Source organism: Pseudopodoces humilis, chromosome 1 (genome assembly GCF_049639895.1).
Source record: "Pseudopodoces humilis isolate 2021_Gansu_Grassland_sample_001 chromosome 1, ASM4963989v1, whole genome shotgun sequence".
Lineage (NCBI taxonomy): Eukaryota > Metazoa > Chordata > Aves > Passeriformes > Paridae > Pseudopodoces > Pseudopodoces humilis.
The window spans coordinates 106,898,429-106,913,040 of NC_142200.1; the positions used below are offsets into that span (position 1 = coordinate 106,898,429).

Consider the following 14,612-nt stretch of genomic DNA (forward strand, 5'->3'; position numbering starts at 1 on the left):
TTTCCATGAAAGCAGACATGGCTTACAGCTGTCTGAGGATTAATAACAAGGGAAAATAAATCAGGTTTCAATAATCTTGCATCATGTATGAAGATCTAAGGAGACCTGATGTACTTAGAAATACATGGTTCCTGGCTGTTATGTCTGCAGACCTATGAGGGATGCTGGGTCCCTGTGTCAGGTCCCAGCTTCCCAGGCAATTGGATGCATCCCACCCTCCCACTGCTGCCATCCAGAGAGCTCCCCGGGTGCAAAGACCCACGGTGGCAGGTAGGGAAGGCACACAGAGCACTCTGCCCTCTCCCCCACCACATGTCCAGCTCCCCTCTTTGATGGGAAGACTTGAGAGTACTTGAGGGGAGAGGCAAAGACTACCCCTCTTGGGACATGGCTGCCAGATGTGGTGAGGTAGAACGGCAGGGAATGGAGAAAATGGCTCCTGGCCTCTTCTGATTCAAATAAGAAAAAGGCACAAACCAACTTTAGTGGCATTTCCATCCACAAATCTATTTTACACTTGACCCGGCGCAGATCTGCCAGTCATGATAGACCTGACAGGTTCTGTTACAGACGCTCACAGAAATGTGTCCTTAGGTTTTCTGCACATGCCAGAACAGTGACTCACCTTCTGTCGTTACAAGATGACAGAGACAACCTGGCAAGCCCAGAGCAAATAAGTGATATCACCAGCATGATGCATACATTTACAGGCATCATTGTATTTCTTAATTAGGATTCCAAATGAAAAATTTCCAAGGGGAAAAAAAAAAAAGTGGGCAGGGGAATGAAGCCGATACTTTTAAAATGATGATTTCTGACACATTCACCAAACTGACACCTGAACACTGAATAGTCACTGATGCAAAATTTAGCAGATACCTGGATGCCAGTGATTTGGTTGATCACATCACATGAATGGGAGTAAGTTAGGTGAAACATAGAGAACTGGAATAAGCATCATCTGGAGGTGTAGAAAAAACATGGCTTGAGAAACTCCCTTTTACCAAACATTAAAGCAATTGTAAACTTGAGTGAGGACAGGGGATATGTTGAACACAGAGACTCAAAGTGAAAGCAGGTTGCCTGTTGAATTGTCCCAAAATTACTTTGACCTACACAAGGCAGGAATGGTGATCAAAACCCAATTCTGGGTAAGGGTTTAAAGGAAAGAGAAGCAACCTTACAGTGAGTAACATGTCAGGAATGGAAGTGAAAATTCCAGATGTCAGATACAAATGGCAAATTAAAAGGTCTAAGTGACTGATAGAGGAAGCTGAAGGAACTAATGAAAGTCTCCACAGCCTTACAGGTAGCAGTGGGCACAGGTCCATTTGAAGAGACAGCAAGTCAGGAACAGCAGAGCAGAAATAACAGCTGTCTTCAGCATCTAATTCTGACTGCTTTTCTACTTTGGGATAGGTCCTTTCATGGAAAAATACTGATGCACAAGCACCTTCCACAGCCACCATGTTTACTTTCAGCATTCCCCAAACTGGGAAAGCTCTACAGCCACAGGGTGTGAAGAGGAGGAGTGGCTGATAAGCCTCTGGCCCTGGGGTCACAATACTGACTCAGAGCTGACCAGCTCCCTCTGAGGCTGTCACTGCCACCACACCACCACCGGGAAAGATGTGATTTTGCAAGTCAGCAGATGAGCAGTGAGCAGGGGTTAGCAGCTCGGTAGCTGACATGTTCGGAGGCCGGTGGGGACTGGGGATGCTGTCATGAGATAGGCTGGAGAGGAGTGGCATGGCACTGTGACCCCTCCAGCAGCTATCAGTCCTTCTTCTCTGCTGGGACCTGTACCAGCTGGGGTGCAGCCGTGTGCAGCAGTATGAGCCCGCAGACTGTCATGGCGAGGCCGACCCACCACAGAAGCGTCCACGTCTCCCCGAAGAGCACTTTTCCCAGGATAGCCTGAAGGAAAAGAGAGACACAAAGTTTTGCTGGCCTGAGCTGCCCCAAGGCCTCTTGTGCTGCCAGAGCTGTGAGGACTTCTGGGAGAGACAGCCCTGGAAAAAACCTGGTTGAGGAAACTCCTTCTGGGATAACCAACAGGAATGGCTGCTGAAGGTGATGCTGGAAATGACTTCCACCAGCCTGGAAGCACAGCCATATTGTGGTCCCAAAGCAGGATATGGCAGATGTGCATGTGCTTTGCTGCCTTCCCAGCACTTCTCAGGAGCCAAATCTCCCACTGACTGGGCATTTATTATTATTGTCGATTATTTGACACCACCAGGAGCGGTCTGCCAGCTGGAGCACAGAAACAAGGTGGACTGCTGCCGAGAGTGAAAAGCAATTGGAAAAAACCTGTGGGTCAAATACTCTTGCTGTCACTAGAGGTGATGCATCTTCACACCCAGCTAGGGTGACTCTGGCTTGTCACAAGTGAGGCACAGCAACGGAAAAGCAAAATGAAGCAAAGCTCCCAGCTCCAACTCCCACTGGCAATTAGAAAAGTTCAGTAGCCTGTGTTGCTGCTGCAAGGCATCAGGCTGGGCAGCAGCACCCTTCCTCCTGCGCCACCCAGGAAAGTTCCACCACCTGTGCCATGAACAACAATCAGAGCAGCTGAGGCCTGACACAATCATTTCACATCTGCCTGTAACTCTCCCTTTGTGGCCAGCGATGCTGGTTGCACTGGGAGGTGAGCTACAACCAGTGTGGGCATTCCCACCTTGCCTTGCTCCTCAGGATTCAGTGGCTGAGGAAAGGATCTACTCACTGAAGAGATGAAGTTGGAGGCTGTTGTTGTCACAGAGGCAGCAGCTGAGGAGGAGGAGAGTCGTAACGCTCTTGTGAAGACTGTCCACATCACTGCATTGCACACAAACACCAGGCCAACACAGCTGAGGCGAAGCAACACTGGCAGCTGCAGAACAAAACGACAAACTCTGTATTTTCACCCTCCACACACTCAACATCAATAATTCATGGGCACTTTGGAGCCAAACCTAATGGTGTGGGCTTTTAAAACTAAATTACAGCTTGTATTACACAAAGATGAATATATTAAATCACAGAAGGAAATGGAAACGAGGAAAGAGCTCTGGACACACTGTGAGCCTGCCATGTCCTGCTGCATGCCCAGCCTCACACTACAAGCTGTGAAGTGCTGGAATAATGTGCAGCAGCTACCATGCCAGCAGCAGAAAGCTCTCCAGCTCACAACGTGGTGCCACACACAACGCAAATAAATACCCTTCACTTACCACGTGATGAATGGAAAAGGGTCAAATTCAGTCTGACAAACACCAGAGATGTACATTCTGGCACTGTACATACTCCAGAACCCAACTGCTGTGAATGTGAGCCAAGACTGGGGTGGCCCCAAAGCACTCATCCTTATGAGCTCCAAGGACCTCGCCTGCCCTACTACTGCAGTGAGGGTAGAGCAGGATCTCTGGGAGGAAAGGAAGAGCTGAGTGGCTTCATGCCTGGTTTTGCACACTCCCTGGAGAGTAGTGAGATTTACTGAGGGGTCTCTGCTCTAGCATTTAGTAGCAATAAAACCAATCCTGAATTCAAGGGCCTCAGGAAAGATCTCCCTCCTTAGACAGCCTGACCAGATGTGTAACTGCCTCAGTCTGAAAAAACGGCACAGTTGCACCTAAAAAGCCTGGACTATTTACAGTGCCTCCCACACTTTCTTAATTTAAGCAGCTGAGGTCATCTTCCCAGCCCCTGGGTACCACGTAGTTGATGTGAAGACACCAAGGGAGATCACAGGCAGGCAGATCACAACTCTTACAAACACTGACAAGTGAAAGCAAAGCTTTGTCTAAACCCATAGCAATCACAGCTTCATAGCCTGTCAGTCCATGGTGGGATTCATCTTGAGGCAGACAGAAATGCAGGTTTGAGGCCACCAACAAGTACAGCTCAAAAGTGACACCTGCCCTGTGGGAATGGCTGCAGTGTCCTCCTGCCAGCTGCCCAAATCAATGGGATCCACCAACTGTGTCCTGTCCCACTCAGAAGAAATGACTAATTGCATACACAGGCAAGCCCACAGTTTTCTGAAGCAAGTGTTATGGCAAGCACAAAGTTAAAAGGAAAACAATGTAAAGCAAATCCCTGCTCAATGGCTGGCACAAGCTCTCTGAGGCTAATCTCACTCCATTGAGGGATGGTGCAGGTGTGTGGCCTCATTTTGCCCCACTTGTGGTAAAGGTCTCAAACTTCTGCAACTGATCAGGGCAACAGTAAAGATTCAGAATGATTCTGATCTGTGAATCACTTTGTTTTCCCACTGACACCCTGGTAAACCCTGTGTGGATGGGTAAGAGGGACAACCACGTCCAGCCACAACCACTCCTTTTGAGGAAGAAAACTTGTGTTAGGGCTCACCACAGGATGGGGTTTGCCTCCCAGTTTCACCCTTTGCCTGTATGACCTAGCAATTTTACTCTCCTCCGAGAGTCATGTACATTCACACCCCTCCAGTGAGTAAGCAGACTTGGGAGTAGGGATGAGAGGGGAAAATTCTCCGTGTTTCACCTAACTTCAGTGTATTTCTGTATCAGAAAGAGACCATGCTGCTGAGGTAAAAAAAAAGGCCTTAAGAAACCTTGTTACTGCCTTCAACCATTATCCGGAGGGTGGAGAGGGATGAAGCCCAGGCTCTTCTCCAAGGTCCATTTGGATACAAGAGCAACAAGTAAAATTTGGAACAAAACTGTTATGAGGAAAAGCAAATGTGAACAAGCACTGGAACAGAAGTCATGGGCTTTCCAACCTTCTAAGTATTTAAAACTTAACTGGAGAAGGTCACGTGTAAGCAGAGGTTGAACTGGAGACCTCCAGAGACCTTGCCAGACTTGAGCTAGTCTGAGACTACCAGTGGTGAAGGAAAGCTGGCTCCTCCCATCATCACAGCTATGCCACCTCTGAAAGTGACCTGGAACCCATGGCTGCTTCTGATCTCCTAATGCAGAGCCAGGGGAATCAGCAGCAGGTGGCACATGCCCCGAAGGAAGGTTTATCAGAGAAAGGTCAAGTTCCTCTGTGCCCAGGGCAGCAGAGTGGTCATCGCAATGCCACACAGACAGAGAGACAGGAACATCCTCATGTGCTCCCCACAAGGAAGGAGGGAGATAAATTCCTCCCCTGCTAAGGGCTCAGCTGAGCCACCCCAATGAGTCAAGGATTACTGTTCTGATTGCTTTTCTAAGCAAAGATTAATTTCAGTGTACATTTCAGATAATCCAGAATCACTCCTGAAGTGGCAGAAGTAATTTTAGATGAAGACTGGCAGGGGAGCGGAGAAAGCAAAGAGCTTTTGTTCAAGTGCAGTGACCCTTCCTGGTCAGGTCACTCTCAGGCTGGGCCACCACAACACAAACTTCTGGCCAGGAAATCCATCCCTGTGGTGCAGTGGAGTATCCTGCTACCCTGCATCATCAGCTCTTAGAAGTGTCAATACACTTTTTGCTGCTGTGTTCCACGCTGCACAAGTGATGGCTGCCATTAGACGTATTTTGGGATTTCTGTAGCTCTTCCTCCAACACAAAACCCACTGAATTTCTGTCCCCTCATAGCTGCTCTGCAGATATGCCTTTGCCACATGTGTGTGGGATTCAAGGGGAGCTCTCTGAAACATATATGCAGCTACAATCCCATGCAATTTAAGATACTAGAAAGATTATGGCATTTACACAAAACTTGGCTAGTTTTACAGCTAAGCTGATTAATTTACTTAGTAACTGTCACCTGGAATGGATCTGAAAACTCAAAGAAACCAATCTGCCCAGGAAAAAGAAACAGTCACAGAATCACAGCATGGATGAGGCTGAAAAGGACCTCTGGAGCTCATCTGGTCCAACCTCATTACTCTAGCAGATTTCTCAGGTCTGTGTCCAGACACTATTTGATTATCTCCAAGGAGGGAGACTACCACATCCTTGGGCAACCTGGGACTGTGCCTGGTCACCCTCACAGTGAAAACATGTTTCTGGATGTTCAGAGGGAACTGCTCATTTTAGCATGAGCCCTTTGCCTCTGGAATGACCCTGGCTTCATCCTTTGTGCACCTTCCCTGCAGGAATTTCTACACATTGAAAAGATCCCCCTGAACCTTCTCTTCTCCAGGATTAACAGTCTGAGCTCTTTCAGACTCTCCTCATGATAGAGATGCTCTGTTCTCTTCATCATCTTTATGACCCTTTGCTGGACTCTCCAGTAGCTCCATCTCTTTTCTGCATTGGAGAGCTCAGAACTGGACCCAAAACTCCATGAGTGGCCTCATTAGGGGTAAGTAGAGGGGAAGGATCATCAACCTTGACCTTCTGGCAACAGTCTACATCCAATGACGTGAAATTTTGTCATGGCACTTAAAAAAAAAAGTTCCCCTAAACAAATGGGCAATATTTTAATAAATTTCAATACAGAAAAATACTCAGAAAAGATGGTATCAGCATTTTCAGTAATTCCATGCTCTGCCATTCTGTCAGTACAGAGCACAGTTTAGGTATTTTTGGGGAAGAGTATCAGGATTTTTTTTTTAATTTTTAATTCTCCTTTCTACCACCCTGAGATATCAGAAAGGATCAACAGGATTGGCAGGTATTGACTTTTTGCCTTTTTAACCCTAATAATTACACAGGTTAGTTTTTTGGTTTGTTTTTTTTTTTCCCCTGGTGCAGGGCTGGGTTTGTTTCAGTTCTTAGTTTCCCTTGTGGGTTCTGTTTTGGATTTCAAATCCAAACGTACATTTGCCATGTGAGTAACAACCTATGCCTAAATGAATCTCCGCACAGTGCTTTTAGGATACATGTAAGCCGCTTTCCTCCTCTGCCCACTCACACACAACCTCGTGCCCATCTCCACCTCTGCCGTGGCTGTGCCAGAGGTCAGTCCTGGAGGCAAGGACACTATTCTGAGGTGAAGGGCCAGCAGTCCCACGTAACCTCATGCACACGGAGGTTTGGGAAACACGACCGAGATGAAGATCATCACCAACGAGCACCCGAAGAGAAGCACAGTGGCAATCAAGGGCTCCTCCCCTCTGCTCTGGTCAGGGCCGAGCAGAGATAAAAGAAAAGGGAGAAGGGCGCTGCTATCAGCAAAACGGCGGCCTGAGAACAAGCATTTGATGCTCAGTCACACTAACATCCTGCTTTAAAGTACCACTGACGTAGAAAGACTGCAAACGGGCTCCCAGAGCTGGGCTTGGTTCGGGGCATTCCCACACCTCGCTGGTTCTCCTCACACCCGGCAGCCCCGCTGCGCTCTCCCCGCCGTTTGCGTCGGCACCGCGCATTAGTCAGCCCTGCAAGGCTGGGCTCCCCCAGGGCTGAGTCACGGCTCCGCTGCCCGAGACCGCCCCCCTTTCCCTGCAAATCCAGGGCAGCCCCTGGGCGCGCCGCAGGAAAAACAGCGCGCTCCTTCCCCTCTACCGCCGCCATCAGCAGCGCAGGCCCTGGGGCGGCCGCATGGGGACTCGGGGCGCCCGGCACCGCCCGCCTCCTTCCTTACCGGGCCGCCGGCCGCCTCCCCGCCCGGGCCTAGCGCCAGCTTCGCCGCGGCGCCCGCCGCCGCCCCCAGCACCCCCGCGGCCACCGCCGCCCCGGCCCCCGCCCGCATGGCCCGGCGCGGCCCGGCGCTGAGGGCCCCGCGCAGCGGCAGCGCCGCCCCGCGCGCGGGCGGGCACTTCCCGGGGAGCGGGCGGGAAGCGAGGGGAGGGCACGGGGGCCGTGTTCGCTTATCTACAAAGGCTTTATTGAAACAAACAGGAAAGCACGGAGCAGGAGAATAACGGCGCTCCTGCTGTGGCCGCGTACAACACAGAAAAAGGGCAGAAGCCTCTGCTGACATGAAAATAGTCCAGAAATAGATAGGCAAGGACCACATGTAAACCTAAAACATGGCAGTCACAAATGAAAGCACCCTTGCTAAATCCCTCTTGGACTGTGTGCACCTCATCCGTCCTAGTTCTGACCTCGACTCATACCCCAATACCTTTTCCCGTTAAGGCAAACTTTTTATTTCTATACTTCACATGTCAAGTGGGAACAAATCCGCAACTTAGGAATTCATAGATAAGGTGGTGCAAATTCTTTTTCCCCTCAGCCAACAAATGTAGAGTCATTAGTTATAGTCCTGCCCTTTACCAGACACATCTTTCCTCTTTATTCCCTTTTGCCCCAGCGTGTGTGGTCAAAACTAGTATTGCAGGAATTAGCCAGAAAACAGAACGATAGGATTAGTGGCTGATCAAAGCCTAGTTTGATATTGCTATAGAAATCAACATTTTTGCGTTCCACTACTAAACATTTGAGTTATTTGCAAGAAATCTTTAAGTGAGATTAAATGAGCTTATGCTGTACTCCCCTAAAATGTTCTGCATGTTTTCATGTTTTATTTCCTAACATTTTTCACTTCTTTGATAAGAAAATGGTTGCAAAATACTTAGAAATTTCCTACAGTGATAATACAGAGCTCTAAGTCTATACTAACAGCAAAAAGGATTGAAAAGCATTTTATTTTCAAATAAAGAACAGAAAACAAAAATGTATTTATAGTGCTATTTACAATCCCATTACTAAATTCACATTTACGCTTTATTGAACAAAGTTCAATATGAAAATTATTTTTAAGCAACCCAGGAAAATCATCCTATGTTTAACTAAAGAAATAAAAACAAAGAAATTGTGCTTTTTGAATTTTGGCTCTGATGGAAAATGAGGCATTTCAGAAGAGGTAGGAACCTGAATAAAAGCACAAAAGGAGACAAAAATCCAGGTCTGTTCCCAGTGAGAAAGCTTTTCCTTGGCAAGGTACAGAAGTTTCAAGGAAGTATCTAACCAGCACCTATACAAAATCAGATTTTTAAATTGAAAAATTACAAAATGGTGTTAAAATGTCATTGGAAGCTGCCCACAGAGCTGGAATAACAATCTTCACTTAAGAGTTATTACCAGCAAAAAAGGTACAAACTAAATTTGATTATTCCAGAACCACAGTAAAAGTCAAATTTGACAAGTGACTTTTGCTTATTCTGTACACTTTAAAAACATGTCTCTGCAATTTTAGTTGGGTCATTACAGCTGATCATAATGTCTACAAATGTCACATTTTTTTGATTCTTTCAAAAAAGCGTTTTCAACTCGTAGTTTTTCAGTCTCCTGTAAAACAGAGAAAAAACATGGGAATATTAAGGCAGCAATCCTCACTTTTTTTATTATTTTTTACACAAGCAATATCTAGAGTTGTTCAAGTATTTTATACACTATATACTTGAGGAAATAAAATGGAGATCCTTTTCTGGGGCCTGTGAGAAGACACACCAGCCATGACATTCAGCTGCATAAAAGCAAAGGTATCTCTGTTTCTCTCCAGCAGAAGATCAGGAATTTTAGTTGTCATTCTCAAAGCTTACCTCTTTCCTATGTCAGGCCATTACTTCATCTGTGATATACTCTGCAGCTTACCTCTGTAAGTTTAGCATTATCTTTCTTCAGTTTCACAAGATACTGAATCTTCTGGTTTAGGTTTTGATGACCAAGTAATTTCCCATTCTCCTCAGCAAGCGAGTCAACTTGCTTTCTCAGCAATTCTACTTCCTGTAATAATAAATCAATTGTGTACCTCTTAGCAGTAGCCTCTCCTTCTCTTTTCAGAAGTAATAGCGACTTAGAGCTATTAACATACTAACATTTAAGTTTGTTGTAACATATGATGCAAGAGCTGGTTCATTCAGGAAATACATACTTGTCTTATGTCTCCTTAGACACTGTGTTAGATCTCTCTAAAGGGCAAAAAAGGAGCACCATTTAATTTGTACTACTAAGTAATTGCTGTATCCAGACTTTCACTAGTGCAGAGAACATCACAAATACAACTAAACTGCAAAACAAAACAGCTGTACCTCTGCTAAATTAGATTCTGCTGTGAAGATGACAAAAAATTTACGTATATGTAACCTTTTCTATCCTCTCTCTTTCTTCATATGCTTCCTCCAGTTTTGATCTAATTTCTTCTTTCTCATTAAATGCTTTGAGCTCCAAAGTCCTTGTTCGTTCCATCTCCAGAGTAATTTCATGACAGGTATTCTTTTGGATTCTGAGGATATTTTTGGTCTCCTCCAATCTGCCAATATAAAATAATCATAAAAGGTTAAAAACCAACATAAATGTCATACAGCTAAATTACTAAGTCAGTCTTGGACATGAAGGGAGGCTCCTTTAAAAGCATTATTTTGAGATATTGTATCCCCCTTAGAATTTAGTGCTAAAGACAAGAAAAATTTCATTCTGCTTCACAGTTTTGTATTTCTATCTACTATCAACTGAATATCAACTATCAACTAGGCAGTGTTTTGGAGCTGCTTTTCTCTTTGGGAACTGTTCTGTTGCGATCCAGGATATACAACTCCGTTCAACCTTCACCTTGAGAACAGAGAAAAGAGAAGCTTCACCTACAAGAACACTTTGAATTAATTCACCTAAGGAATGTAAATTTTCCAGCTAAACTCAGCTGCACTTTAGGTTTCCTCTAAAATGCTTATTTGTGGCTTTTCACCCCATCAGCCTTGTTGCTCAGAAACATGTCTGAGCAGTTCAAATAGTCTGAGCCTGTTTGGTTGGCCTGGTAACAGAAAGAGTACAACTTTGGATAGAATTAAGACCTTTTCAGCAGATGAGGTCACAGGATATTAAACTATGCCATCAAACTTAGCAGCCTGTCTACTGTTTCTATAATCTTGAGTAATTTTGCAGATCAATTCAAATACTGCATACGTTAAATTTTTGTCATCACTTTTGTTTTACTGAAGCATGGTGTTTAAGACCTGCTCTGTGAACAGAATTCATTTGCTGCATTTGTCAAGATATTTTCTTGATAAGAATATTTTCCCTCTTTGTCCGTTATTTGCTTGTATGACGCATTGTAGCACTGCTATAAAGTGCATTTCAGAGACCAGACAGGAATGTAAAACCAGTGCATCAAATAGTAAAATAATCCCTAATTTCCAGACAACGGTTTCTGGAAAATTTAATGCAAATTACTTTTGAAATGACAGTTCTTATGCACACAATCTTCTTCCTTAAAAGAAGTTACTTACATAGAAAGCATTCCATCAAATGTGAACAACTCACATTTTAGGAGATGCAGCCACAATAAATCCTGAAGTAATACAAATTAGAAAAAGAACAGCAGGACAATTTTCAAGCTAATTTTTATCTACTGATTCAGTATTTTCTCTATGCACTATTAGCCATCCAAGTTACAAAACACTTGAATTTTGAGGACTACTTGCCCAATAGTGCAAACACAATTTAGAAATCCTCTAAAAAATAAAAACTTTTCATTTTTCAAGCTGAACCACAGAAATTTAAACAAATAGCATAAAAACCAAATAACTACATTATGTTTAAAATTATAAAATTTTTACAATATTAATAAAGAAATGAACAGTATTTCAATTTAATTTGAAAAGGAATGTGATTACAATTCACTGCATATAAATAATTATAAACAATTAAAAACATCCCTTCCAGTTTGAGTTTCTTTGGTTCTACCCATTGAAGTATTGTCCTGGTATAACGCTATGTAGTAATAGGTGATACTACCATCTACTGATGAGAAAGGGTAAGAACTCAAGGTATCTTGCAGAAATGTAAACACTTATAAATTATGTCCTTTGTCATTTCAGATCTTGGACTTCTATTTCTTAAATATATATTTTTTTCTGTCATTAATTAGTTTAACACTAGTTCTCAGTTCAAGGAACAATAAGTAAGACTTACTCTGCTTTGATTTTCAGCATTTCTTCCACTGCTTTATTCTGTGAAAGTTCAAAAACATTAGATGCAGTCTTAATGTTTAATATAAACATATATATATATTTAAAAATATCTGTCACTTAATTGATGCTACATAGCTCATTCCAGATCATTGTTCTACCTAGTAGTTCACATCTCTAATACTCACTTTGAATTCATCTCTTTACTGTAGGCACTTATTTCCCATTTCATGCCAGCACAGCTGACCCACAGCAGGTCTCTCTGCCCACTCACACACAGCAGAGCTCTAACAGGGTCTCTTCTGTCTAGGACATCCATGGAAACCTCTGCTGTAACATTACCTTCCCTTTGACACAGCCCTGACATTAGCAAGTGACACAATCTTCACTTTCCTACTCTGGGGATGAGTCAGATTTAGCAATCTGAATCTGTTTTTGCTAATTGTGCAATCTGACACCCAGTTCACTGGTGTTAGGCCAAGATAGAAATCCTAAGAGCTAAGTGTCAGGCTGTGCCTGTTATAATTCACTAGAAATTGGTGTTTGTTTTGCTGCTATGAAAACAAAACCAAATCAAACAAAAAAAAATCATATTAATACTTCACAGCAGGTCAACAGCAACTGACATGAGAAGGATAACATACCTTGGCAAGTCGCTCTTCAGCAATCTCTTCCTCTTTCTCTTTAAGGTACTGAACATCAGGATGTTTCTGATCACTAGAAGTTCAAGAATGAGAAAAAAAGTTTCTCACAAACAGAGGAAACCAGTTGTAAAAACATGTTATCCAGATTAAACCAGTAAATGTGTGTAGTTTTTGCATGTATTCATATCAAAATACTGAACATTATGAAACAACTCTGGAAGGGCTTAAACTTCTAAACACATTTTCTTTCATCAGAGTACAGAGAAATTAACGTTTTAATGGAAACAGTTACAAATGTAATAAATATGCAACCATTTGTTAGACAGCTGTGCTGGTTTTGGCTGGGGTAGAATTAATCATCTTCACAGCAGCCATTACGAGGCTGTGTGTTGGATCTGTGCTGAACACAGGGTGGATAATGTAGAGACATTTTTGCTGTTGCTGAGCAGGGCTTACACAGAGCCAAGGCCTTTTCTGCTTTCCACACTGCCTGGGAAGTTGGGGGTGCACAGGAGGCTGGGAGGAGACACAGCCAGAACAGGTGACCCAAACTGATCAAAGGGACATTCCAGACCATGGCATCATGCTCAGTGTATAATAAAGTGGGAGGAAAAAGGAGGAAAAGGGGATGTTTGGAGTGATGGCATTTGTCTTCCCAAGTCATCGTTGTGTGTCATGGGGTCCTGCTTTCCTGGAGATGGCTGAACACCTGCCTGCCCATGGGAAGTGGTGAATCCATCCCTTGTTTTGCTTTGCTTCTGTGTGCATGACTTTTGCTTTCCCTATTAAACTGCCTTTATCTCAACCCACAAGTTTTCTGGGTTTTGCTTTCCTGATTTTCTCCCTGGATCCCAGTGGTGGGGGAATGAGTGGCTGCATGGGGCTTGGTTGCTGGCTGGGGTTAAATCACCAGAGCAGCTTTAAGATGGAGGTACATATTTTATTAGTTGACAGTGTTCACGTGTATGGAAACTGCAGAAAGACTTCCTACAAGATCACTGCTCAGTGGTCTTGCCAAGTTAAGGTGGTAAAAGCTTCTTGTATTCAAAAGTCTTCACTAATTTTTATTTTAGTAGTTTTTAATCAACATGACATTGGATGGAAATAAGAAAACACATACAATTTAAAATAACTCACAAGCCAACTTCATCCTTGTAGAGTGCCATATGGGAAAAACTTAATTGGTTAAGAGTTTTATGATTGCATCAAATTACAATAAAACCACTATTTTCAGTAACTTAAAATCTTGTGAACAGATCAGGTAGGTTACTGAACAATGATGCTGTTTTCTAAAGCTTTCTGCTTAGTTTGCAACAGACATTTGTTGTGAATTGTGTTGTGAATTGAAATGGAAATCACAGGCAAACAACAATGGTTACACTTCCACAGAACAATGGATTCTGTGGTTTTGTTTTTCACAGTTTATGCAGGTTTTCCAGACCAATTTTTTTCCACAAAAAAGCATTACGTTTATGTTCTTCACTTGCTGGATTCCTGACTTGGGACTTTGGCATATAATTTGGATATGTGCCAAGAATGCCCTGCTCCTTTTAGTTGATAGGAGTTGTGGTTTGAAGGGACCAAAGGCTAACTGTATATTCGAGGTTTTAAAATTTCATTTGTGTCTATATTGAAACTTGTGTTGCATTCATTTGGACACTCCTTATCTACTAGATCCAAAACTACACAAGTGACATAGAATACCCAGGAATTACTATGCATATAATGATTTCACATTCTGTTTCCATTACCTTCATAAAACTTTGTTGCATTTAAGAACTGTAATTTAAGGCCCATAAAGTTTACAAGCCAGTAAATAATTTTCATAGAAAAGTTTGAGTCAATCTCTAAATAGGCAAACAACATAAGACTGTATTTCAAATAAAACCTGTAAACTTTATCTTAATTATTTCAAATTAAGAGATTTTTCGTGTTTTATTTTACTTTACCTGTTCTTGCTTGGTCTGTGAGCTTCTACAAGGCTCTGTAAACTCCTATTGTTCTCCACCAGTATCTGCATTTCCTGACGCAAGTTCTCCAACTCATTTAATTGTTCCTAAGCAAGTGAAATTCAAAATATTTTATTTGAAGACCAAATTACAAATCCTGTTTTCATTTCTAGTTGAACATGTTTTTGAGTAAAATAGAAGGCAAAAAAATTATTTATCAGAAAACAAGCAAGGGTCTTTGGCAAATATCTGCATCACCCTTCCATCTATAGT

At 43.2% G+C, this 14,612-nt stretch overlaps 2 protein-coding genes across 4 annotated transcripts in view; both read right to left on the bottom strand.

Moving 5' to 3' along the window:
• Positions 1–481: 481 nt before the first annotated feature.
• TMEM42 (transmembrane protein 42) lies at positions 482–7,587 on the bottom strand. The gene is made up of 3 exons (XM_014248438.2): positions 7,480–7,587; positions 2,729–2,875; positions 482–1,917 (listed from the first exon to the last, which is right to left on the bottom strand). The coding sequence occupies exons 1-3, from the start codon at positions 7,585–7,587 to the stop codon at positions 1,777–1,779; spliced, it is 396 nt and encodes a 131-aa protein (XP_014103913.1). The 3' UTR covers positions 482–1,776.
• Positions 7,588–7,798: 211 nt separating this feature from the next.
• KIF15 (kinesin family member 15) overlaps positions 7,799–14,612 on the bottom strand; it is a 34,739-nt gene continuing 27,925 nt past the window's right edge. Inside the window, exons 30-35 of one of the 3 annotated variants that reach the window (XM_005519161.3) lie at positions 14,340–14,446; positions 12,391–12,463; positions 11,751–11,788; positions 9,927–10,092; positions 9,435–9,566; positions 7,799–9,128 (exon numbers count right to left, since the gene is read on the bottom strand). In XM_005519161.3, the coding sequence (XP_005519218.2) occupies positions 9,045–9,128; positions 9,435–9,566; positions 9,927–10,092; positions 11,751–11,788; positions 12,391–12,463; positions 14,340–14,446 (600 nt within the window). In that variant the 3' untranslated portion in view covers positions 7,799–9,044. Of the gene's footprint in view, positions 9,129–9,433; positions 9,567–9,871; positions 10,093–11,750; positions 11,789–12,390; positions 12,464–14,339; positions 14,447–14,612 lie in introns of those variants that run through there. The other 2 variants (XM_088063871.1, XM_088063868.1) reach the window with 2 other exon arrangements.

Bases quoted from the DNA above. Each gene is read 5' to 3' on its own strand.
- TMEM42 (XM_014248438.2), bottom strand. From the start codon at position 7,587: ATGCGGGCGGGGGCCGGGGCGGCGGTGGCCGCGGGGGTGCTGGGGGCG. The intron at 2,876-7,479 runs GTAAGGAAGGAG...TTTGTTCTGCAG, and splicing joins GGGAGGCGGCCGGCGGCCCG to CTGCCAGTGTTGCTTCGCCT. The intron at 1,918-2,728 runs GTGAGTAGATCC...CTTTTCCTTCAG, and splicing joins CCTCCAACTTCATCTCTTCA to GCTATCCTGGGAAAAGTGCT.